The sequence below is a fragment of the Magnolia sinica genome, chromosome 6 (assembly GCF_029962835.1).
Source record: "Magnolia sinica isolate HGM2019 chromosome 6, MsV1, whole genome shotgun sequence".
NCBI classification, from domain to species: Eukaryota; Viridiplantae; Streptophyta; class Magnoliopsida; order Magnoliales; family Magnoliaceae; genus Magnolia; species Magnolia sinica.
In genome coordinates, this window is record NC_080578.1 from 73,137,113 (window position 1) to 73,161,806 (window position 24,694).

Consider the following 24,694-nt stretch of genomic DNA (forward strand, 5'->3'; position numbering starts at 1 on the left):
GCGAAACGTTGCGGTGTATGAACGTGATTACCAAGTTTTTATTAGTCCTTTTCATATAGCAGGATTGAGAAGCTAAGGTACCTCCCTTATATCAATTCCCAAACAATGATTCATTTTAGGGTCGTCAATTCTAGTAAATCTCATACGATGTTACGGTTCTAGGTCGCTACAAATGGCTCGTCACCTTATCAGTGCAGGCCTAGTGTACTCCTGTTGCTACGCAAGGGTTCGTCGCCTCTACATAGTCTTAGCGTACGCTCGAGGTCACTACAAAGGGCTCGTCACCTTATCAGTGTATGCCGACAACTCGAATACAGTATCCCATACCACCGTATTCTGCTCACGAGTCTAGGTTGCTCACTGGTCACTACGGGGAGGCTCGTCACCCCAACGTAAGCCGACAGCTTGACCATGGTGTCCCATACCACCATGCCTGACTCATGAGTCTTAGCGGATCGAGGTACCAAGGTTAAAGAGGTTTTTCACTGGTGAGTTTGGTACCTTAGATTCAAGCAGTAGCGTCCATACATGATGAACATACATCGGGTCAATCGGGTTACTTGACGAACTTGACTGGTACGAGCGCACATCGAATTGATCGACATGAAGTGCATGAGCACTCTGTGTGGCCTAACCACTGTCGACAACTGAAGTACGGCTTGGACTCATCGAACACGTCCTGTGGGGCGAAAACAACTTCAGCCACCAAATCAGGGCCTGTTACCGATTACCTGGACTATATCGCAATCCCAAACACATTCAATTATAACAAGTATTCGTATGAAATAGTCAAGCAGTAATAAACATATAATTCCAATCCTACAACCATTTGAGCATGTTATGAAATACAACATACACAGGAATTCACACATGCGCATTTGATAAGTAAAACAGACGATATAATATAAATTACATGGAGGAAGTCATACACATAGTCAAGGTAGTTGAGAATCTTATCTCAACACCCAAATAAAGTACCTAATGCCAGGTACTTGCTCATTCAGACATCTTTATGAACACTTAGACTACACTTTTTTAACATACACAACGTATGCTGATTATAATGTGTATTAGGGCAAAACCTTTCGCTAAGGGGTTGCCGCCTACACAACAACCATATACCCACAACAATTTGTCATGGCGAGCACGAATGCAAATCCTCCACTCATTCAGACATTTTCGCAAACACTTATACTACACTTTATAACATACGTAACGAATGTTGGGATAACATGTATTTAGGCAAATCCTTTCATCAAGGAGTTGTTACACATACATCTTGCATATATACACGGTAATTAATCATGGCAAATACAATTTCAAATTCTAAACATATACGATCATTTTTACAAACACACAAATTACAATATACCCAACATAGTTCATATATATACGTAAAGCAAAACAAACATCGTGTTTGGCATGTGAAATAGCACCTACATCAGTAATAAACCATTAACCGACATTAAAAGCCTTGAAAACCATAACCTATACATTTATAGTCCGCACCTTTTGCCGGTAGACTCGTAACGAACTCAGTTTTAAAGCTAAGTCTTTATCTATGGTAGATTGACAACCTATAGCATAAATTAAGTTAACTATTTCATAACTTACACTATCTGAAACCCTAAAACAGATTAGGGTTAGGTTTTCTTACCTAAGAACGGAATTGGAATCGCCTGTATAGCGATACAGGAGTGGTGGTTGAGTGCGTGGACTAGCGGGATCGAATCCCAGGAAGAATCTCTAACTCTCACTCTCACTTTCTCTCTTTTCCCTTCTCTTTTCTCTCCTCTCTCCCTTAGGGTTTCTCAAATTCGTATGGGGTGAGAGAGAGGGTTTAAGGTCCTTATATAGGCCCAAGATTGATGGAAATGGCCCCAGGCCAAGGTATACTTAGGTTATATCCAAATACGAACTGTTCCGGTCCAACGGAGCACTTCTGGTGTCCCCTTTTCCACGTGCGGTCAAACTTAAGCTCCCTGACCATGGATTTAGGTCAGGCTGAGTTTTCGTTCCGATCGAATTTACAGATCAATCGTGGCGGACTAGTTTCAGTTCAACAGTCACGGTCACTCGATCAGGGCCACAAGTACATCGACATGTGTGGGACATTTCTCCTGATCCGAGGGTATATTTGGGCCAGATTCTAACGGTTTGAATCCTTATATTTGGCCGCAAGCGACATGAGTTAGATTACTTAAATTCGAATTTTATTTCTAAATATTTTCATGTTTCTCACACACTTTGCTCCGGGCTTAAGTTGTGCATTTGTAGACACAATTAGGACTTGATTTCCGAAGGGATTGTCAAGTCCAATAATGCGGTCATAACTGTATAATTTCGAGATAATCGGACTTTCGACGTGCGATCTAGGTCCGATATAAAGTTTCGGTGTGCTCCCGAGAGCAACCGGGTTTAAGGATGGATTCTAAATTTCAGGATAACGTAGTATCAATGATACTGCATAATTTGAATTTTGCAGATCATATTTAAAGTGATTAGTGCTAATTTCATAAGCACTCTAGTTTAGCACCTGCTCACATTAACTTAATTTCTAAAGGTTTTGGTCCTGGGTGATTTCTGCCTGAGGTGGTATTAGGGTCTTTGTACGGATTTTTCCGAGACGTTACAAGGAATAACCCTTATATGAGTCTAGGAGTATTAGAGCTTTGGACACGATTGCTTAACGATCATGCTGATAAGATTGTCCTTAGCCGTCGCAATAATTCCATCCCATGAAAATAAAGCCACCTTTCAGTTAGCACTTAAAAGAGTGGTGAATTTCGCATTGTTTCCTGCAACAACCAAATAGACCATTCTGATGAAATGGCTGCACTGTTGATGTGGCAATATCAGTGCCTAGTGCTCCACTGCCCAAGCAAATATGGTGTTTCATAGTGAGGCTCCCATGCACATTACTAGTTGATGTCCATACAAAAAGCCTACAGGCATTTTTAAAGAAATTCATCAAAAAGAAAACACACTTGAAAATAGTTCAAAAGCGTGCATAGTTTTCTTAATTACATCCTTCTCTTCTCAATCTTTTTTTGAGTTACAAGGAAATTCTATCTTTTCCTAGATCTTCAATGGGCGGTAGGAAGAGTGCTCATATATTACAGAAATAATGATGTCTGGTGTTGGTTTTTGGTGAAATGGATCATCCATCATAAGCACGCATGATAATCCATGAATGTCTTAAGCAGACTTTCATGAGATGAAGAAATGCTTCTGTTTATCCTCTGGTTTTGGGAATTGGCTGGAAAAAAAAAAACTCAGTTTCTCTTGTCCACTTCAGCGACTGCTGCCCTCATCCTTATTGCTCATCTGCGGAGTGTATTGGCTGGTGGATGACGGTGAGTACCCCGGTGCAGTAGGTGAGTAGCCAGCACTAGGACTGAAAATAGAAGGTGAAGTACTAAGCTCATGCTACTTATGAAAGAAGGCAACTTGGAGAACACTAGACAACTGAAATCCACATAAAAGACACCATACCTGTACTGTGGAGAACTTGGGCTGTAATCTGGGCCAACACCTGAACTGTATGGACTGCAGAACAAAAGGGCAAAGACTGCTGTTAGGTACTGTTTCGACATGAAAATCCCAATGTAAGAAGACAATTTCTACAATCCTCGGACATAACATCAGTCCCGCATCAGCTGATCTTCGAGATCCCTGGGATTTTTTCTTTTTATTATTATTAACTCCGCCCATTTACTTCGAATTTTTACATGTGTCTTCAATCATGCATACCAAAAGCACATAGAATCAAACTAATCAACAATCTTTCATCAATACCACACAACACTGGCTACAACATTTTCCCCGTTCTCGGAGATTCCAAGGCATGGGTCTTTGGTAGCAAACCCAATCCCATGACATGAGAGCCAAAAGATTCTAAACCAGCTTTTTGATCACACTGTTTTATGCATTATCTTGTACCATAGTTGCTCAAATGCACAAATGCTCAAAACTCTGACAGTTAAAATAGTTTGTGGGTCCTGGACCAAGAGATTCTTGTTAGTATGCCTGTATCCCATCTTATACATTGATTTGTGGTAATTAAATGAGTTCGAGTAAATAAACAGTGATGCATTGATGTTACACTGGTAACTTGATTTTAGTTTTTTCTTCTTTTTGTAAGCATATAAAGTGCCCGAAACAAGAGTTCTACCTGCAAGGTAGACACATGAGTTTATTTAATTTCTAACTTTGCTTGGATGGGTTGTGTGTGCAACTTCATCCCAGGGTAGCAGGGTGGGTGATTTTTTTTTTTTTTATTATTATTATTATTTATTTATTTATTTATTTTGGGGGGGGGGGGGACATTGGACGTAGTTTTCTAAGTTAAGGTCAACCAATGGTTTATGACACTACAAGTCGTCGTATTCATCTGAGCTAGCATCCCATGGTTTTCAAGCATCTCTAGTGGAAATAGTCCAGTATCAAATCATCCAAGGATCACTTGAACTAATCTAAAAGGTCAGCAATCAGCCACAAACATGTCCCAAGACCCAGTTATTGGAAGTATCGTACGACAGAGTTTTCAGGATAAGTACATCTAGATGTAGAAATTAGGGGGGGGGGGAACAGTTTTTTTAAAAACATCTTTAGACTATTTTAATATTACAAAAATATTTTAAATATCATTCATCCATTCTCCCAAACCCATGGATCTATGAATCTATGATCTTGAGTTGAAACCGGCTAAAACACCAAAAAGTTTTAAAATGAAATCGTATCTCAGAGATGAGAAACCGCAATGGGTATTTTCCATCTGAGAAACTTTGGAAGGCCAATCCAAAGATTTGAAACCACATTTATCTTGAAACGGATGGCAATAGTCTTAGAAATCTTACTCTCCTATTGAACTTTGGAAACGAGAAAAAATGGTGAAAATGGGCTTTGGAAAAACCGTCCTCATATTCATAAGCTTCCGACGAGTTGCATTGAGCAACTCTTCCGAATTAGGTCCATATCAGGTTGAATTGTACGGTTTGATTAGACTCGTCTTGAGACGAGTCAGACCTATTAGGGACTTAGTCATCCGATTTTAACATATAGGTGGTCCTAGTCGCACCAATTCCGCCAAAACTAATATGACTAGGGTGTGCATGACATCCAAAACCATGAAACATCACATGGCAAGTAACTTGCCAGCATGTTATCCCATTAAAAGTGTGCCCTGATTTCTGTACAGTTGGTACAAGTTCTTCCCTAAAACTAACACAAAATTCCACAGCAGTTTAGATTTATCAAATAGTGTCTCAAAGAACCAAAATGCTCCAATGGTGCTCTTTAAGGGAAGAAATTGCATAAATGCCCTTGTTCAATTTTTCTTTAAAGAAGTGGATAATCGCGAATTGTGGGCACCATGGTATTTGTTTGACATCCAAACGATCCAACAGATGCTCCCGACCATGATTATCATACAAGTGGAAAATATGGCGGGTCCAATCATAAGGTAGGTCAAACCATAAAAAAATGATGTACACCACTCAGAAACATCAAAATTCAAGTGTGGCCTGTCTGATGATTCAATTGGCCAGATTTTTTGTTCTTCTGATCACCATGATTGGTGTTGGACAGGCTGGATGTTATACATATACCATGCGGGCCCCACAATTCTTGACTTTGCTACTTTTAAAAGAAAAAATATAAAATAGATGAATTTTAATATTCCATCCTCTTCATCATGGTTGGTAACCTTATTGTTACTATACCATACATATATCCACCTTCTGAATCTTAATATAACTAGATTAGGTTTCCCACTCTTGCTTACTTCAGGACCTTATACCCTGGGACCACTAGAGGTATCAACTCCTACCCTATTTCTTCACTTTTCCAGTCTTTTCCCTTTGTTTTCACTTCTATCCTTCTCCATTGAATCAACAATTCTGGGTGTTTTTCTTCCGTACTCTTGATGAACCATCGTTTATATATAGATGTGCGAGGATTTGTTGTAATAAGCCCTTCATTGAGTAGGAGAAGAATTTGCTAGTGCACACATAGGAAACCAAACATGCCCACCAGAGCAAGCATGTCCGCACCTGTGCATGCATCACAATTCCCATCCACATGAAGAGAGAGCACAACGTAGTTCACAAGCAACACAAAATATGCTTTGAAGTAGTGAGAAATTTACCTGCTGGGACTATACGTAGGGCTTGCAGGAGAATATGATGGGGATGTTGGCGAATATGATGGTGAAGTTGGGCTGCAATAAAAGCAAACATAGAAGTTAAAGTATATGACAGATAGAGGGAAGATGAATAAAAAAGAAAAACAATATTAAAGTTGACAATCCAATCTCAGCTTGTGACTTGCCCATGGGTGGAAACAGAGTCGAGTTAGAAATCATCCCAACAGACAGGCAGTACTTAATGTAACAAATAAGAATCAGCCAATGCTCAGCAGATACAGGATGACTGAATGGCTGCTGAATTGTTCTTGTTGGAGAGTTCAAATCTTTTTTTCTTTTTTTTTTTGGAACGATGAGTTCAACCCATCAAAATTTTAACTGATCACAACCCACATGATCACGTCCAGTGAATCACTGAGGTTTCAACTTTGACAACAGCAAGTTTCTCTTACCTGTAATTTGGAGATGTCGGACTGTAAGGACTGGATGGTGACAATCTGGGACTGCTTGGGGAGTACGCCAGCGATGGACTGTATTTTGCAGAAGGGGGATTGTAACTTGGAGAAGTAGGACTGTAGCTCGGAGATGTTGGGCTGTAGCTTGGCGATGTTGGGCTATAACCAGGAGAAGTTGGACTGTATGCAGGCGAGGTGGGGCTGTATGAAGGCGAGGTGGGGCTGTAGCTTGGTGAGGTGGGGCTGTATGAAGGGGAGGTGGGGCTGTATGATGGCGAGGTGGGGCTGTATGCAGGAGAGGTGGGGCTATAGACTGGGGAAGTCGGACTATAAACTGGAGAAGTAGGGCTGTAGCTTGGTGAGGTGGGGCTGTAACTTGGCGAGGTGGGGCTGTAACTTGGTGAGGTGGGGCTGTAGCTGGGGGATGTTGGACTGTAGCTGGGTGAAGTAGGGGAGTAAGATGGGCTTGTAGGAGAATATGCAGGACTAGTAGGACTATAGCCTGGAGAGCTAGGGCTGTATGTAGGTGAAGTGGGACTATAACCAGGCGATGTAGGACTGTATCCAGGTGAGGTGGGACTATAACCAGGAGATGTAGGACTATATCCTGGAGATGATGGACTGTAGCCTGGAGATGATGGACTGTATCCTGGCGATGAAGTGGGAGAGAAGGCCATCCCACCAACATAAGGAGAAAACTGAGCATCTGTAATGGGTGACAAACGGGCATTTGGGCTAAACAAATAGCTTGGTGACGACATGCCTTCATGATATGGAGTTCCAGACATGGGTGAACGGGAAGGTGTCATGCCAAAATCCAAACCCTCCATATAACTAGGAAGCTGAAGTTCAATTGCTTGCTGCAGCATCTGATCATTTAAATACAAGGCACAGTCCCCTGTGCCAATGGGTGCAAGCTGCCCAAGCATAATATTTTCGGTGACACCTCTGAGATGATCTGTTTCAGCATACAAAGCAGCATCCAGAAGAATGTCCACAGTTTCCTCAAATGAACATCTCATCATTGGCCCAGTGTCATTCCGATTAATGCCATGGCGGGTGATGGCCATTAAATGACCACGGTAGGTCATAGTGTCACATAGAATAGCCAAGTGCCTGTAATTCACGTAAGACCCATCAAAAGATATGACCACCCGTAACTCATCCAGCAGAGATCGACGTACAGCCTCAATTCCAAGAACTTCAATCACTTCGATCAAGTGATTACTTGTTGTCCTAGTTGCATCAACATCTTCATGACAGATAACAGCCAACAGATTGACACCTTCTGTGTCCAACATCCATTCTATTTCAGGTTTAAACCCTTCATTCTCGTCAAACTTATTTATCTTTCCAGACTTGATAAACACCTTGTTGATGTCCGGGATGCCTCGTAGGGCCATTTCCGTCAACATGTTGCTCTCAATCTTCTTGAGGAAGACATCATCTTCGGCAGATTCATCTTGCATCTCCCCCTTTGGAGCTTCATCATTCATGATACGTATACGAAGAATTAGCTTCTCAGCATTGTCATCATTAAATATACAAGTCAAATCATCATCAAACTCAAGGTTAATCTTCTCCGCAATGTCTGCCATGCTCAACTTTTTATCCACCATCATTTCACGATTCAACTCTATGCGAAGCAGCCAAGGAGAGATTTTCTCTGGGGCAACTTCTTCATCTGGCATTTCATAATAAGACTTCACAAACTCAGCATCCTCTTCGATGATGGTGCTCATAGGATCTGGATCATACCACACTTCAGTTGCTTGTGTTACACTGCGTAAAGTGGTGTATTCCAAAGCACACTGGACATTCTTTGCCCTCTCTTTTGTCTTGTTGACTTCAGGCTTTAGGTACACAGAAAGTGAGGGAGTTTTAATTTTCTTTGCAACATTTATGATTTCCCTCAACCTAGGAACGCCTAGAGTAACATTTTTGGCACTAACACCAGCATAGTGGAAGGTATTCAAGGTCATCTGAGTGGCTGGCTCACCTATGGATTGGGCAGCCACACAGCCAATCATTTCACCTGGTGCAACCAATGATTGTAAGAATCGAGATTCTATCTCACCGATTACCCATTCAAATGCTTCACGAGTTAGCCTGTACTCTTTCAACACACGCTTACTGGCAAATGTGCTACGAAGCAGAATGTTGAAGAAAAGGGTTGCATTTTTCTGAGCTTCCATGCTCAGAAAATCATCACCTGGAACGACTTTTAACCTTTCCTGAAGCTTGTCAACTGCTTCAACAATCTCCATAGGGTGCATGTCAGATGGCCTTCTCAAGTCAACCTTAAATGTCTTTTGAGCATTCCAGATAAGCCTCTTGAGGTTAACAGGCATAGGCCATGAGTTATCACCTGTAGTAGCAATCTCTGTACCAAGTTGGTATCGATCTGCTTCCAGTTTCTGAACTTCAGCATCAAAAACATTGCGAAACTCCCGGATGGTTTTCAAATCCTCAACATGTTCAGTTAACATGTAACTTGGATTCCAATTGGCATTGTCAAATTCATACCTGAAAACATTATCGAACTCACGCTTCTTCATTTTCAGAGAATCCAACTTCTGTGATTCAATCCAAACAGCATCCATACCATCCTCTCCATACAAAAACTGAATCACATCCCCTAATGAGTTCCTAACAGTACCGTCATATTTGACCATAATGTCTTCCATAGCCTTCACAAGACGCCTCTGAATATACCCCGTCTCAGATGTTTTCACTGCAGTGTCAATCAGACCTTCCCTACCACCCATAGCGTGAAAGAAGAATTCCTGTGGAGTCAGCCCACGGAGATATGAGTTCTCCACAAAGCCCCGACTTTCGGGCCCATAGTCGTCTTTGGTGAAATGTGGTAGCGTCCGATCAATGAAACCATAAGGAATTCGTTTACCCTCGACATTCTGTTGTCCCACACAAGCAGTCATCTGTGAAATGTTGATAAAACTTCCCTTTGATCCTGCTGTCACCATAGCCTTCAGATTGTTACTTTCTGATAAGCTCTTCTGTGCACTACTCCCAGCATCATCACGAGCCTTATTCAGCACCTGAAAGAGAATGTGTTAAGAAATAATTCCAAGTATAGTTGGGAGGGGGGGAAAAAAATCATTCAGCTTGTGCACCTGGTTCACCCTGTTCTCAAATGATTCCATCATAGTTCGCCCAGGTTCTGCCTCTAGCTGCTTTTCTTGGGCAGCCTTAATAAGTTCCTTCACTTCATTCTTCGCTTTCGATATTGTTTCATTAATTTTTTCCATAGTTGATGCATCTGCAATTGTGTCCCCAATTCCAATACTAAATCCATTCTGCAAAAGCCAGTAGTTAACAAGCCACTGTGTGTGGCCCAAGAATTTGCGGGCAGCATCTGGACCAACCTCTTCCCTGCACATCCAAATACAAAATTGACAAAAGGTAACACCGAAAGCATCCACATGGATCACAAAGAAAAAGGGAATAAAATCAAAAGTGGAAACCAGTCACAGGTCACAAACCAGATGACATGAATAAGACTACCAGTAGATGTCCCAAGGGTCTTCTTGCAGAGAGTGCCAGCAAGCAGCTCTCCTCTCTCTATTCTAACTTGTGTATCTCCTGGAGTGATAAATCCTGTTTCCGCTTCCGAGTGCCATGCCGAGGTTCTTATGAGGTTTATCTGCTTAGGAATGATCAGATTGAACACTTGCTTTCCTGTCCAAAGAGGTCTAGGCTTCAGAATAGTTGGAGCAGGTATTTTCCCATCAAAATCCTCCCACCACATCAAGATATTCATAAAGACATCCTGCCAAAATCCAATCCATATTTAATTTCCCACAATCTTAGAAGACAATACTACTAACGGCAAAGAAGACAGAAAATGAAACCAAAACACATGATATTACCTTCTCAATGAAGGTATCTCTTTTAGTTATCTTCCGGCATCCTAAGAGTGTATCCTGGACAATACCCATAACAGGGCGATTTGATTGAGGCGAGACAATGCATTTTGGTACCATCATCAGCTCCAAGACTTCTGCTCTAGTTTCAAATGACTGAGGAACATGCATGTTCATTTCATCCCCATCAAAATCAGCATTGTATGGAGAAGTTACAGACAAATTCAAGCGAAAAGTTGAGTATGGCATGATTTTGATTCGATGCCCCATTATAGACATTTTGTGAAGACTAGGTTGCCGATTGAAAAGAACGAAGTCCCCATCATTCAAGTGCCTCTCCACCTGCAAACAAGATTGCACATTTTCAACAAGGTGAAACCATGGTTGCTTGGCAATAAAGAATTAAAAATAGATAATCGTGTACCTTATAACCAAGCTCCAGATGATGATCACTACTTTTTTTCAAGTACCGAAGATCAAGCCTCTGTCCATCTTCCCTAATGATGTACTTGGCACCAGTTTTACCGGGAGGAGGATGGGGCCCATATTCTACAAGTTCCTTCAACCTGACAAGTACAGGAATTATTTTCAAACTACATATATGAAATAAAGGGAAAATTACATAATAAATAGAACTAGAAAAAAAATTGACACCTCTCAATGTTATATGGTGTCACAGTTTCTGGATATGTTAAATTAAGAGCAATACTCCATGGCACTCCAAGTTCATCAATGTTAATTGTCGGATCTGGTGTGATGACAGTTCGTGCTGAAAAATCCACACGCTTTCCCATCAAGTTGCCTCTAATCCGACCTTCTTTAGCCTTAAGCCGACTGCATATGGATTTGATAGGCCGTCCTGACCTCTGTGTAGCCTGAACAATAAAGCAGAAATCAGTCGATCAGATTCCTTGTCTAAGGCTTTTTGTTTAATTCATCATCTAAGAGTTAATGAACATATGTTATGCATACCCTCGGCTGACCCGGAAGCTCATTATCAAAATATGTAGCAATGTGAAATTGCAGTAATTGTGCAAATTCTGAGATGATGTGGGCAGGAGCTCCATTTCTCTCCTGCCTTCTCAGATTCTCGTTGTGTCTAATAATCATCGCCAACTGATGAGTCAAGTCATCCTGTTTCCAAAAAAACAAACGTTCTGGACTAAATTAATAGCAGTCATGAAATATGTTGGACAAAGGAATGATATGTTTGACAGAACATCAGGAAAAAAAAAAAACTTGTTGATTGTTGGATAAAAGTGTAGCGATCACCATTATTAATTCAGAATTAGGAACATGTAAGCCAGACATTGACAAACACATTTTAATCCATTTCACACTATTTAGAATGGCATGAAATGGAACTCTAAAAAGTTGTATTAAAAAGAAGTGTTCTATCAATAAACCCTTGAACATGAAGAACTTCACCAGTAGAGATAAGAAGCAGATAAAATGAGATAATGAAACTCGCAAGATTGCAGAAGCATACCTCACTCCTAGAAGACGTATCCATCATCACAGAAGGTCTCACAGGAGGAGGGGGAATCGGGAGGACTTGTAAAATCATCCAATCCGGACGGGCATACTTAGGATTCAAACCCAACAGTAGGCAGTCCTCATCACTTATCCGCTTGAGAACACTTAGAACCTAGAAAAAATAGAAAACCACAGTAACAAAAATGATGATAAGTACAGGATTTTGGCATGCATGACAGAGAGTGACAAAAAGAAAGAGGAAGAGCATAGGAAAGGTGAGAAAAAAGAATAGACATGCAGAAGAGATACCCTTTCTGCAGAAAGCTGTTGTTTTCTTTCCACAGGTTCAGGAAGCTGTTCTTGATCATCATTCTTTTTCCTTGTAGCCTTGTATTCTGCAATCATTTTCATACCTTCAACGGTGAGCTTTGGCTGTTGAGCACCACAACCCCCTCGGCGCTTCTTTACCGGTTCTTCTAAATCTTGATCTCGGACCTCAATATCATCACCACCTTCACATTTTGTTTTATTCTTACATGCATCCAAAACCTTCCTGAGTCGATGTTTTGGATTTCTAATTTTCTGAGATTGCTTGAATTTGTGGTCTTCCTGAAAGTAGTATAAAAGTAAGATGTATTTGAAAGCTCTGGGTATTGGTATGGCGCCAGCAATGCAACTAACAAAGAAAGCAACCGAAAATGACACACAGGCCTATAAAAAGGTGCCTCCGCAGCAAGAATCCAGATTACTTCCATAAACACAGTCAGTTCATGCCTGACAACACCTACACAAGGATGAATTGACTCCACGTATGCAGTCAGCCCTAATGAATCCTGACAGGAAGCATATTTATTGGGCCCAATGATGGATGTGGGCTGGAAGCACGGGCTCAAAATCTTGTGGGCCAACCAACAAGAAAGAAAATAAATAGGGTCAATCATCCAACAGTTTCTACACCTATTGGATTAATGTCATCATGATAGCATGTCCGCCCATTTATGTATCAGTGTGCATGTTCTAGTCCAAATTGTGGCCTACTTTAGATAACCCATGAGTTAAAAATGGCTGATACATTGAGCACAGGTTAAGCTAGTTTTGAGAGCTTAGTCAAAGTTGATTTAGGAAACTTTTTTGTCCAAGGTTACTTATAGAGTTAATTTCTTGGGTGAAAAAAAAAAAACCCAAATAGAAAGTCTTGGGGGTTTGAATTATGAAAGAAAAGGAATCCAATATAAGATCGGAAACCAAGTAAAAAATGTCAAAGATGTTGTCTTTGAGTGGTAATTTCAATTAAGAAACATATAAACATGTGAAATATCTGGAAATCCCTATTCATTGCCTTAAAATTTTAGAGTGTGTTTGGTTGGGCAATGGATATCATCTTACGACGATATACGGCGGTTATCCCGACTCTTCCCATCCCACTAGCTGTTTGGCTAGTCCGTGTACGGGCGATGGCGCCGCCCTCGTAAACGGTGCATTGGATTTCGTTCGGATTCGGCGAATCCGTCCCCCTCTTTTCTCCATCCCACCAAATCCCATGGGATTCGCGATGGGATTGAAGAGTCTGCTTCAGACGGCGGGCGCAGGCGACTTGGAAGGCTGATGGAAGAGACACGGCACTGCGACCAGACCAGTGGTGCTTGTCCATATAAGGTTCATGGTCGGTGAGGATAGGCAGAGGATAAGCTTCAAGGTTTCGTCGTCTGACTCCCTCATCGGCGTTGAGGTGGGTTTTCTTCGGTCGTCTTCATCACCCATGTTATACAGCCACGGTCAGACTACTTCGACCAACGGCGTTACCAACCACGGTGTACCCTGTCCTTGTTGCAAAAAGTGAGGTGAATCTTCTTCCCCGTCTTCATAACGTCACAAGTTCACGGTCATCGATTGTAGGTAGGTACCCGAACCCAAACAAAAATAATGGTGATTTCCCTAGTGGTGTGGTGTAAGGTATTGCAATCCTTTGCTTCAATATCTGTTTGAGTGTAGTGTTTCTGAATTTCATGTACTGTGTATCAGATCTTCTTGTGCTTTCTTATGAGGGAAAGAGAAATGCATATGATTTGATGTTTGTTGTTGTTGTTGTTGTCCTAGATCTTGATGGAGTTGGGGAGTTGGAGGTTTTTTCTCCCCTTTTCTTTAAGATGTTTAAGATCATTGTAATAACAATTCATGGAACATGGAACTAACAGCTATAGAGAAATCTAAGTCTGCATCGGGTGTGTGTGTGTGTGTGTGTGTGTGTGTGTGTGTGTTTTCCTTCTTTTATTTTTTCCATAATGGGTTGTTTGGGGAGTGTTTTTTCTTGGATTAAAATGGGTCCGATCTGTTTTTGGTTGATGGGTTTTGCATTTTTTTTAATTTCTTGGATCTTGAATGGATTTGGGTACTTGATTGTGAGGAGAAAAATATCATTTCCGATGATTAAGAACAACACTCAAAGAAAAACCAGTTTCTGCATTGTGTCTGGTTTTTTTTTTTTTTTTTTTAAATTATTTATTTATTTATTTATTTTTTGGCACTTTAAAAATAATAATAATAATGTGTTGTTTGGGAGTGGTTTTTTCTTTGATTGAAATGGGAGAAATCTGTTTTTGGCTGATGGTTTTTAGTTATTTGTTGGATCCTGCATGGATTTGGGGACTTGTTTCTTTCTTTTGTAGTGAAAGACCATTCCAAGGAGAAAAAGATCATTAAAAGGACTAAGAACCAAGGTGTTCCGTAACGGTAACGGTGGCCGTAACGGCCACCACCGTTACCGTTATGATACGGGCCGTTACGGCCACCCCGTATCGGCCGTTACGGCCAATTTTTTTTTTTTTTTTAAATGTTCTTTCTGGTTCGTTACGGGACCGTTACGGCGCGTTTTTCTGTAATGGCCGTTACGGCCGTTTTGACCCCGTAACGCGTAACGGTTATGACCGTTACCGTTACGTAACCGATTTGGAATACCATGCTAAGAACTACAACTGAAGAAAATTCTGCTATCTGCATTGTGTGTGCTTGTGTGTGTGTGTGTTTCTCTTTTTCTCTTTTTTAAAATATAAAAACAATAGGTTGTTTGCTTCGATGGAAATAGATAGGATATGGTGAGATATGCTTCATGCCCAAAACATTATCAGGAAGTAATTGCCGTTGGTGGCGAGGAATGAACCAATACCAGATACATTTCAATACAACAGGCACAAAAAAATGATCAGGAAGGAATTATTGTCCTATGTAGCTTTGGATGGTTCTTGGTGAGGGTTTGATGAAACAGTGGTAGAGTGAAATCTCTGTTAAACATATGAAGATAATTTGAAAAATCATATTAGCCCATTGTAACAATGTTAGTGACGGTGGAGTTGAACCTGAATTGGCTAAAGTAGTTCATTGAGCTGATCTAGCCAAAAAAACTGAGAAGGAAAGCCGCTAATTTGATTAGTGGTGTTGGAATTTAAACTCCAAAATTACTCCATGATGTCTGATTCTACCACACAAAGAGTTGTCTCCATAATGTTCCAATTAAATCATTATTACTTTCCCTGAGTCGAGATTTCTGTGGAGCAAAGTGGACGTACATAATAGTTCACTGCACATCTTACCCTCAGCAAGGGCTACCATGATGGACATGTGCATTGGGCTTGAATTACATGTATTATTAACTGAATATCTGGCAATTTACTTCCTTTGATGTGTGTTGCATATTCAACCAGTTTATTAGTTTTGCCAACTTATGACAAGAGTACATTAGAAGGAAAAGGGGGGGAAAAAAAACCAAAATTGACAACTCCTACTCATTGTTGAATGCCAATCAAAACTCATAAATTCTTTGCTGGATTGTTGTTGAGAGTCAAGACTTCATCTTTACTACAAAAGAAAATAAGTGGTTGTTTCTCACCTTTCTAAAAAAAAAGTGGTTGTTTCTCACTTTTAATTTTGTTTATTTTGGTATTAAAAAGAAATTTATTTGGGTGTTGCTATTCTTAATCGAACAGTGAAGAAGATAGATGTAATCACCCACTTCGATCCACGTTCGGGTTAGATGTATCTTTGATTTCTCATGGGCTGTGAGAAAGTTTTAATTTGAGTGGTGGTTTAGACAATACCCATTTAATTCAACAGATCATACGTATTGGTGGAAATTAATTAGGTTAGACATGACCCATTTGTTCGTGTTATTGAGAAATGACCTTTTCATATTAAAAAACTCAAGGAAACTCATAAGCTTTCATGGATATGATGTCTGAATGTTGTTAGTATGGTTGTAAGTGAGGTTGTTGTTCTTTGTAATGTTTTAATCTCTATTTCCTATTTGGGTTTTCTTGTTTTTGAGACATGTAGAAAAGAATCAAGTGGAGCTCGAGTTTAATCAAGTTTTAGGAGTTATGACTACTCAAGTGGACTGAATCTTGAACAAGTCTCGACTGAATTGTGACTAAATTGATATTTTCATTGTCCATCAAATCACAACTACAAGCCGACTTAATTTGCATCTACAAGGCAGCTGGGCATTGGTTGGGTGGTTTGGGACAAAAATGGGGATGTCAATTTGGTTTTCTCAGTTTCAGTAGGCAAAGGAGATCACATCAAACTGTTAGCTATTTGTATGGGTATTAAGCTGGTGAGGGAAGCTTTCATGGATCACATGGGCTTCCATGTCGTACATGACCTCTTGAAGAGAATATCTATTGTAAATGAGATTTAAGGCTGCGGCCTCTGCTGGGCAAACTTTTTTTAGAGTGGATTTTAATAACTGACAGCTATCCATTACCTTCTTGCATAGTTGGTCTTTATTTTATTTTCTAATTTCTTATAATACCGTTTGTGTTCTGTCAAAAAAGAAGAGGAATCGGATCACTACGTTGTTCTAGCTGAAGACCCCATTTGTTATCATAGCTGGATGCATTTCTTCATCTTTTTTAGTTGCTCATGGGAGGGCATTTTTTTAAATTTAGTGAAAGTTTGTGTGAGTGGCAGAGAGTAGAACAATATATATTTTGTTTTGCAATTTGTTCTTGTTCTCATTTGCTGTTGTCGTGCTTTGCTTCTCTCATCATATATGAGTGGTGTGTTTGAGGTTCCAAGTAAATACATCTTGCATTTGCAATCTGCAAAAAGAAGAAAAAAGAAAAACCATTTTCTTTTGTTTTCTTCTTCTTGTGTTCTGCTGCTGTAATCTCCGTTAGAAAAGTGGAAGATTGCAGAATTCATTTCTAGATTTTGATTATTGAAGTGGGTTTATGAGATTTTTGCTTTTCCTAAGAGCTTATAGTATTTTCCATTTTCAGATATTATTGTTTTTTTGTTGGATTTTTAGAAGGAGAGTTGGTTGAGCTTGAAATAAAAAACCCAAAAATATAGCTGGTTTGATTCATCTTTTTGTGAAAAACAGTATCATGGATTGCTTGTAATTCTAAAGAATCACTTTTATTAGGCAATTGCAATTTGCAACCATCCATCCATGGCTTGGCAAGAAGATAGCTATAGAAAATAAGGCCAAATCAAGGATGGATTGAATCATCCAATCGGTGTGATTTTGCATGCGGTCCATGAAATGTGTTTTAGACTTAATGGATAATTCAGATTGATCAGTTGAAGTGCCCAAGTTAACCAATGCAACTAGGAGCAGCACTAGAACAACTTACAAGTTACCTCGGGTTTTCCTTGCACATTAATGCTACTCCATTTTCATGGTCATTGATTGGATTATCACATGCATCTAATGCTATTCCAACTCTAATAAAATGACAAGCCAGATTGCATTTTGTATTATACTTGCCAAACACCCTACAAGACCAAATTGCATTTTGTATTATACCTACCAAACACAATTGAAGACTATATTGCAATTTGGACATGCGCGGACCAAATAAACAAATTCAGGTTGGTGGACAACTCCTTTCCTAATTTCATAGGGAAGGTCCTGACTTCCAATTCTTTTGAATCCACCCCAGGATAGTGTGGAATAATGGATATTTCGCACCTAGTCTAGACCAAATGAAAGGCAACAGTTATCGATATCTCCATTTACAGGATGGTGCTTAGAAGGGAGAGTCCTATGATGTGATGGAATTGCAAATATACGAAAAATTGTTTTAGTTGCAAGTAACGGTATCAAATAACAATGCGCATAGAAATAGAGTAGGAGTAGTGAAGATATTTATTAAACCATCGACGCTGTACATCTACGTGTAGGTGACCAGGACAAATGGATAGCGAAGAGGAGGAGGACGAACGTAGGGCTGTGGTTGTGCAAGCGGTGGCAGCTTGTGTGGCGGTGGTTGGAGAATACCGCCGAGCTTACATGTTTAAACAACCGGCACGTTATGGGGATGATGAGCAGGCAAAGTTCATCAACTCGATTATTCGGGCCACTGACCGGGACTGTGTTACCCAACTCAGGATGAGTCAGGAAGCATTTTTCTTGCTATGTTCTAAACTCCGCGAGAAGACACTTCTTCGTGATAGTCGGAATGTCAGTCTTGAAAAACAAGTCGTTATTTTCTTTCACACGGTGGACCATAGTGTTCGCAATCGTGTCATAGGGCATCGTTTCATTCACTCGGGTGAAACGGTCAGTCGGCATTTTTATCGTGTTCTTGATGCGGTGGTATCGTTGTACCCTTTTTACGTGAAACAGGCCGGACAAGAGCCACCCACCAACCTCCAAACAAATCAAAATTGGGCTTCATATATCCAAGTATAAGTATTTCCGAAGGTCTCTTTTAACAAATTGCTGAAATTTTGAAATTCACCCTATTCATCACAATATTCTTTCAAGAAGAAGACGTGAAATCCATACAAGTTTATCTTAGACTGAGGCTTATTATCATCAATTAAACACAGTGACCCATAAACTCCACAACAGAAACCATTGATATCACATAACTCCATATCCTTTTTATTCATCTCATCATCTGCTCCCCATTATAAGAACTAAGATTCTTCAAGGAATCCACCAATTATGCCTTGACAATCTTTGGTAAATCCAAATGACCAATAAATCCTTTTTAAACAGTGAAACAAGAAAGACATTTTCCAAGACAGATAGGGGTGCATTTGGTCCTGGTGTCATCCTGCTTGGACCTCCAAGCATCACCAAAGGTACTTGGTGCTTGAAGCAGCATAGTAAATGGAAAATGCATTAAGCAGGCTATCTTTTCCTACTTTTAGCACCCCAAATAACGATTAAGATAAGCATACAGTCTCTTACACAACTTTGGATTTGATCTTATGTCAATCTTCATTTAGATTCAGTGCATCCTCTCCACCTTGGAGAGCAAGAACATGTGACACTTATAGTGAGTCTCTTACATAATCAAACAATTCAACATATCCTCATTACAGTGATGTGTTACCATAAAGTGTTGCACAGGGATTTTTTTCCACTTTTGTTTATTTGTTTTCTTCTTTTTTTTAATTGGGAAGGTCGGCTAGAACCTGAGAGCTAAATGTTGAATAAACAGCCTGTCTACTGTTGAGGTATGGGCTAGAACCCTTTTTGTCTTTACTTGCACAAGGATTCCTCAAGCTCAAAAATTCATAAACAATACTTGAAAAATGGGGAAAAAGAATACCACCACCACATTCTAATTTTGATGGCAGTGATATTCATATTGATTAAAATGCAATTTTACTCAGCCACTCATCCTAACCATAACTAATCAAACCCAACAATTCAGACCAAAGAAAACCCAACAATCTACAGAGAAATTGCGAAAAAAACCATATTAATATTGATGTACTCATGAAGTATAACTCAAATTCAAATTACAGCCAATCAAAAAACTCAAGATGCATACAGACAAAAGGAACAAGCCAAACCTCAGCTAAGAAACAACCATAAAACATAGAATGAAGAATTTATAATGGGTACCTCATCAACAAGTATTTTAGAGCAATTAAAGCAGACGCAGCGCATGATAGAGAGCACAGTTTTCAAGAACCCGATATGGAACATGGGCTTGGCGAGCTCAAGGTGGCCAAAATGACCAGGGCACTCAGCCATGTTCGCCATGCACGTTTCACACTTCAGCTTACGATCAATGGTACCAAGCCGAGGATCGCTGAGGCCACCGGGCTTCGGCTTTCCACGCTCCATCGTCTCACTATGCTCGATCTGAACAACTGACATTTGCCGCTGCAAGAAACAAAAAACACCTGTATGAAAATGAAATCCCCATAAGAGCAATAAGGGAATTGACAGCGGTGATGATCGGAGATTACGATTTCATCAGGACTGAGGATGCCGAACTGGACGACCCGGACTTTTGCGACCTCTGCTGGGGAGTACGGGAATCGGATGTCCATGGCGACGAATCAGCTGGATTGTCCGCGATTGCTCAAGTTAGGGTTACTGGAATTAAAGATTGCTCGAGTTAGGTTTAGGGCTTTCAGGAGAGGTAGATTCGTGGAATTAGAGTTGGGGGACTTTTGGATGCCTGTAACTTGTGTAAGATGTAAGAAAGTAACAGGTGACTTTCTTACAGTTTGTGTTTGGGGGAGAAATGTTACAGGTAACAAAGTCTCAACCTGTAACTTTCTATCAGGTAAGATTGCAACAGAGGAATTAGGTGTTTTTCAAGTCACAGGTTACTTTGTTACAGGCAACGGCTATCCATTTCGAATTTGGGAGAGGGTGGTGGAAACGCAGCTGCATTGAAAGTGCACCTACCTGCTCTGACCGAACGTCTCCTTCTCCCTCTCTCCCCGCTCTCTCCGCGTCTCCTTCCTCTCTCTGCTCTGGCAAGGGAAGACCTAACCCTTTTATTGTTTTTCTTTTGTATTTTTTCGTCTCCTTTTTTTTTCCTTTTGCTTAAGTGCGGAACGGGGCTGTTTGGCAGGGCGGTTTCGGATGCCTGTGGGGCCCACAGTGATGTACTTTCCTTACATCCACACCGTCCATCCGTATTGAAAGCTCATTTTAGGATATAATCCAAAACACGAAGCTGATCCAAATCTCAAGTGGACGACACCACAGGAAACAATCTTAACTAAATTCCTACTATTAAAAATATCACCGATCCACTAAAATATTTATTTTCCATCCAACGGAAGCGGTTTGCCTAGTGAGTAACTCACTGTGCTAGTAACCTCTATGCAGGCCACCATAATTCAGGGATTTTTTCTGCTCCGTCCATCCATTTTCCCGGATAATTTTGGGGCTTGAGCCCATAAATGAAGCATCCGTAATTTTCAAATGGACACTTGAACTTCTAGCATATATAATTTTAGGGACTGTTTGGATTGACGTATAAGGGTATATTGTATTGTATCCAACTACTATTCATGTATATGTTTGATCAATTGTAGAATACATCTACATCAACAAGCCATAAATCAATGTTTGCATAGGAGGAATTGTTCGGGCAAGTATACAAATCCTTCATGTGATCAATGTTTGGATACGACATATTAGGGCTGTGTATTGTATATACGTCTAATATTGAGGATACTTGATTGACGATGGCTATTTTCAACAGCTGCTAGAGTAGAGTTGATTCTAAGGGGCTATGTGGGTCCCTCAATTGCATCTGTAAGCCATCCACATTGTCCATCTATTTTAGTTGTCAGATTTTGTTTCGATTAGGGCCAAACAGTCAATTGATGTCATCCGATTAGAATTTTGAGACACATAGTATCCAACATCAGAAACATTTTCATTTTTGTGAGGTGATCCGATTCCAACCGTGCATCTACTAGTTGTGGGACCCACCATGATCTGGCCCACTTTTTTATCTGTACAATCTCTAGGGTAAATGTATATCGCAGTATGATCGGGAAGGCAAATATTCGTACCTGAACAATCGGCTTTCCTACGTCCGATCTGGTGGACGATTTCTTGATTTGCCCCGATCCAACTTGGTAAGAAGTGTATTTTCCGACTGTATTATGAAAGTTAGACCTTCGGAAGCGAACCTTCTCTGCTGAATGGCCACATACAGAAGGTGGGAGATGATCTAAGGTGATGCTGGAGTAGGAATTTTTGGTCGTTCTCAGATAGAAAACCCCCTGCAACAGACGCGGCCTCTATCGCACACGAATACAATATCTTGAATAGGCTGTACTGCGAGAAGCAGAGCCGTCTGACAATACACTACCGTCATTTGATTTTTTTAACGAAATGATGTATTCGCACGCATGACACTCCACGGATCTTAACTCCAAATCAAACATTATATAATGTATTTTAACCTGTTTAATACAATATAATTCAATCGGGACCGTCAATCCAAACAGGCTCTTAGGGCCACATAAGTTTTGGATCAAGCTTATATTTTTGTTTTCTGTTCATCCATGTTTGTATAATCTTATAAACAGGTTGGATGACAAATAAACATTATTGTGGGGCCTAGAAAGGTTTCACAGGTGGAAATCATTATCCTAACTGTCCTGTGGTATGATCCATTTCATCTTTGTATATGCTTCAATTTTGGGCCTAACCCCTTAAATTAGATGGAAAAACAGATGGATGACGTGGATAGACCACATACGTTCAAGGTGGGTCTGACTGCGTTTACTAAGTACGATAAGAGCATACTGAATAACTTAGTACGCAATCGCATACTCTGTTGGGATTTTAAAATTTCAGGATCAGGATCACATGGAGGAGCTTAAAGAGATTTTCTTTTATTTATTTCGTTTCCTTACCATTTTCTAAATAAGTGTAATGAACATTTAGTATGACAACATTACGATGATATGTGTTTGATGATAATTTTGAATAGTCGGAATATGGACATTTTTCTTTAAATAAATGTTTAATTATTTTTCCCATCCAATCTATTAACAAGGAAATCAGATCTTTTACCATACTGAGTAAACTCAGTTGGGCCCACGGTGAATGTATATGATTTATCCATGCCGTCCATCCAATTTTCAAGCTTATTTATGGGGTTGAGACCAAAATTGAAACAAATCCAGAGCTCGAGTGGATCATACCACATGAAACAGTGGGAATAATGATTTCCACCATTGAAACCTTAGTAGGCCCCACAGTGATGTTTATTTGTCATCCAACATGTTCATAAAATCATACAAACATGGATTAAGGGAAAAATCAAATATAAGCTTGAACCAAAACTTCTATGGCCCTCAAGAATTTGTCAATGGTAGAAGTTTAATTCATATTATTTCCTATGGTGTGGTTCATTTGACATTTGGATATTCTTCATTTTTGGAATCAAGATTTAAAATTATATGGTAAAATGGATGGACGGATTGGATACAATACATAAAGAGTTTACTTGGCACGCAATCCGCTTCCGTTGATAAGGTAATAAAGACTTGGACAAAGATACCAAACAAATATCACCTTGATCCAAAAACTTTTGTGCCCACAAGAAGTTTTTAATGATCAATTACTATTGTTTCCTATACTATGATCCACATGAGATTCAAGTCTTCTTATTTTTTGTATCATGTTCTAAAATGGGCTTTCAACATGGATGAACGATGTGGATGTGGGAAAAATACATCACAATGGGCTCCATAATTTGGGATCTCACACCCCTCGATGGATACACTCTAGTTTGACTAGCGATGTTAGCCAATAACTATATTACTACTAGTTGGTGCTTTGTGTGCCTCACCATGTTGCATGTATTTTATCCATGTTATTCATTAATTTTTTCATATCATTTTAGAGCTTAATCTCAAAATGAGCAAACATAGGCAATTCTCAATCTTAAGTGTTCATGATTAAAAACCTCCTATGTCAGGCCCATGTCTTAGTGTTCATTCTGTTTCGTATAATCTCGTGGTCCTCCCAGTCGAATTTCGACGACCTGCGACCTTTTGATTGCATTTGCGCGCGACCCTGAGTTACATCTCGTAAACTCGAGTCGGCTCACCTGAGACACATGCCATTGCGACTGCGCTATCGCCACGGTTCCAACGCCGCGTCTCGTGCGCCAATCCGATGTCTAGATTATGAGATGTGGATCGCACTTGATCATGGCCATGGACTGCACGTTGCGAGACCCACATGACACATTTCCCTAGGCCTTATGAGATGACCTCACCCTACTTACCTACCTACCCACCCTAACCTAGCCTAGCCACCCTAGCCACCTTACCCCCCTAGCCCCTAGCTATCATCACTTTCTCTTCCCCATGACTTACAAGTCATTATGATCTTACAAACCCATCATTACACCACTACAACTCCCTCTTTCCCTCTCTTTTGTCCTCATTTCTCATTTTCCTCCATTGCTAGTAAGGGAGAGCTCCTAAAAATTCAGCAACCTCAAGCTCCCTAATCCCCCATATCCAACCCTCCAAACCTCATATAGACCATCAAATCGACCTCCTTGGAGCTTTAGAAGCCATTGGTGGAAGAAGGACAAGAAGGAGATCAAGATTTGAAGGTGGGTGCTTCTTAGGGTCTATTTCTCTCATGAATCTTTATTTTCTTTAGCTTGGGATAAGTGGGATCCACTAATCAATGGTGGGGATCCCATCTTGGTCCCTAGATGTGGCCTAAAGCCCATCACATCGTGCATGTATCTACCCATGGTGAGACCATGTCATGCCCCAGACTCGGTAACCGGACTCACAAGGAACCCGATAGCCGGTTCTGGCCGCAACAGCCTCCGTATTACCCCATTCTTGGCTCCTGAGTCAAGTTCTAATCCTGGGATCCTACAAGGAGGATTTCCATAACGGTATAATCATTTCCAACGTGAGCATACTCAAGATCACAGCAAGTATATCTGAGAATAACAAAGGCATACATCACAAAATCCACT

The 24,694-nt window shown here is 40.3% G+C and overlaps 1 protein-coding gene across 2 annotated transcripts; it reads right to left on the reverse strand.

Moving 5' to 3' along the window:
• Window positions 1-2,931: 2,931 nt before the first annotated feature.
• Window positions 2,932-20,300, reverse strand: LOC131248865 (DNA-directed RNA polymerase II subunit RPB1-like). 2 transcript variants are annotated; one of them, XM_058249357.1, is made up of 14 exons: window positions 20,172-20,300; window positions 19,822-20,085; window positions 12,270-12,569; window positions 11,974-12,132; window positions 11,457-11,618; window positions 11,139-11,359; window positions 10,909-11,050; window positions 10,491-10,826; window positions 10,104-10,390; window positions 9,735-9,993; window positions 6,598-9,659; window positions 6,149-6,220; window positions 3,496-3,549; window positions 2,932-3,397 (listed from the first exon to the last, which is right to left on the reverse strand). In XM_058249357.1, exons 1-14 carry the CDS (start codon window positions 20,253-20,255, stop codon window positions 3,295-3,297), a joined length of 5,505 nt encoding a protein of 1,834 aa, XP_058105340.1. In that variant the 5' UTR covers window positions 20,256-20,300; the 3' UTR covers window positions 2,932-3,294. The 2 variants fall into 2 exon arrangements, with proteins under 2 accessions (XP_058105340.1, XP_058105341.1); XM_058249358.1 differs by lacking the exons at window positions 19,822-20,085; window positions 20,172-20,300 and having other exon boundaries at window positions 12,374-12,510.
• Between the last annotated feature and the right edge of the window lie 4,394 nt (window positions 20,301-24,694).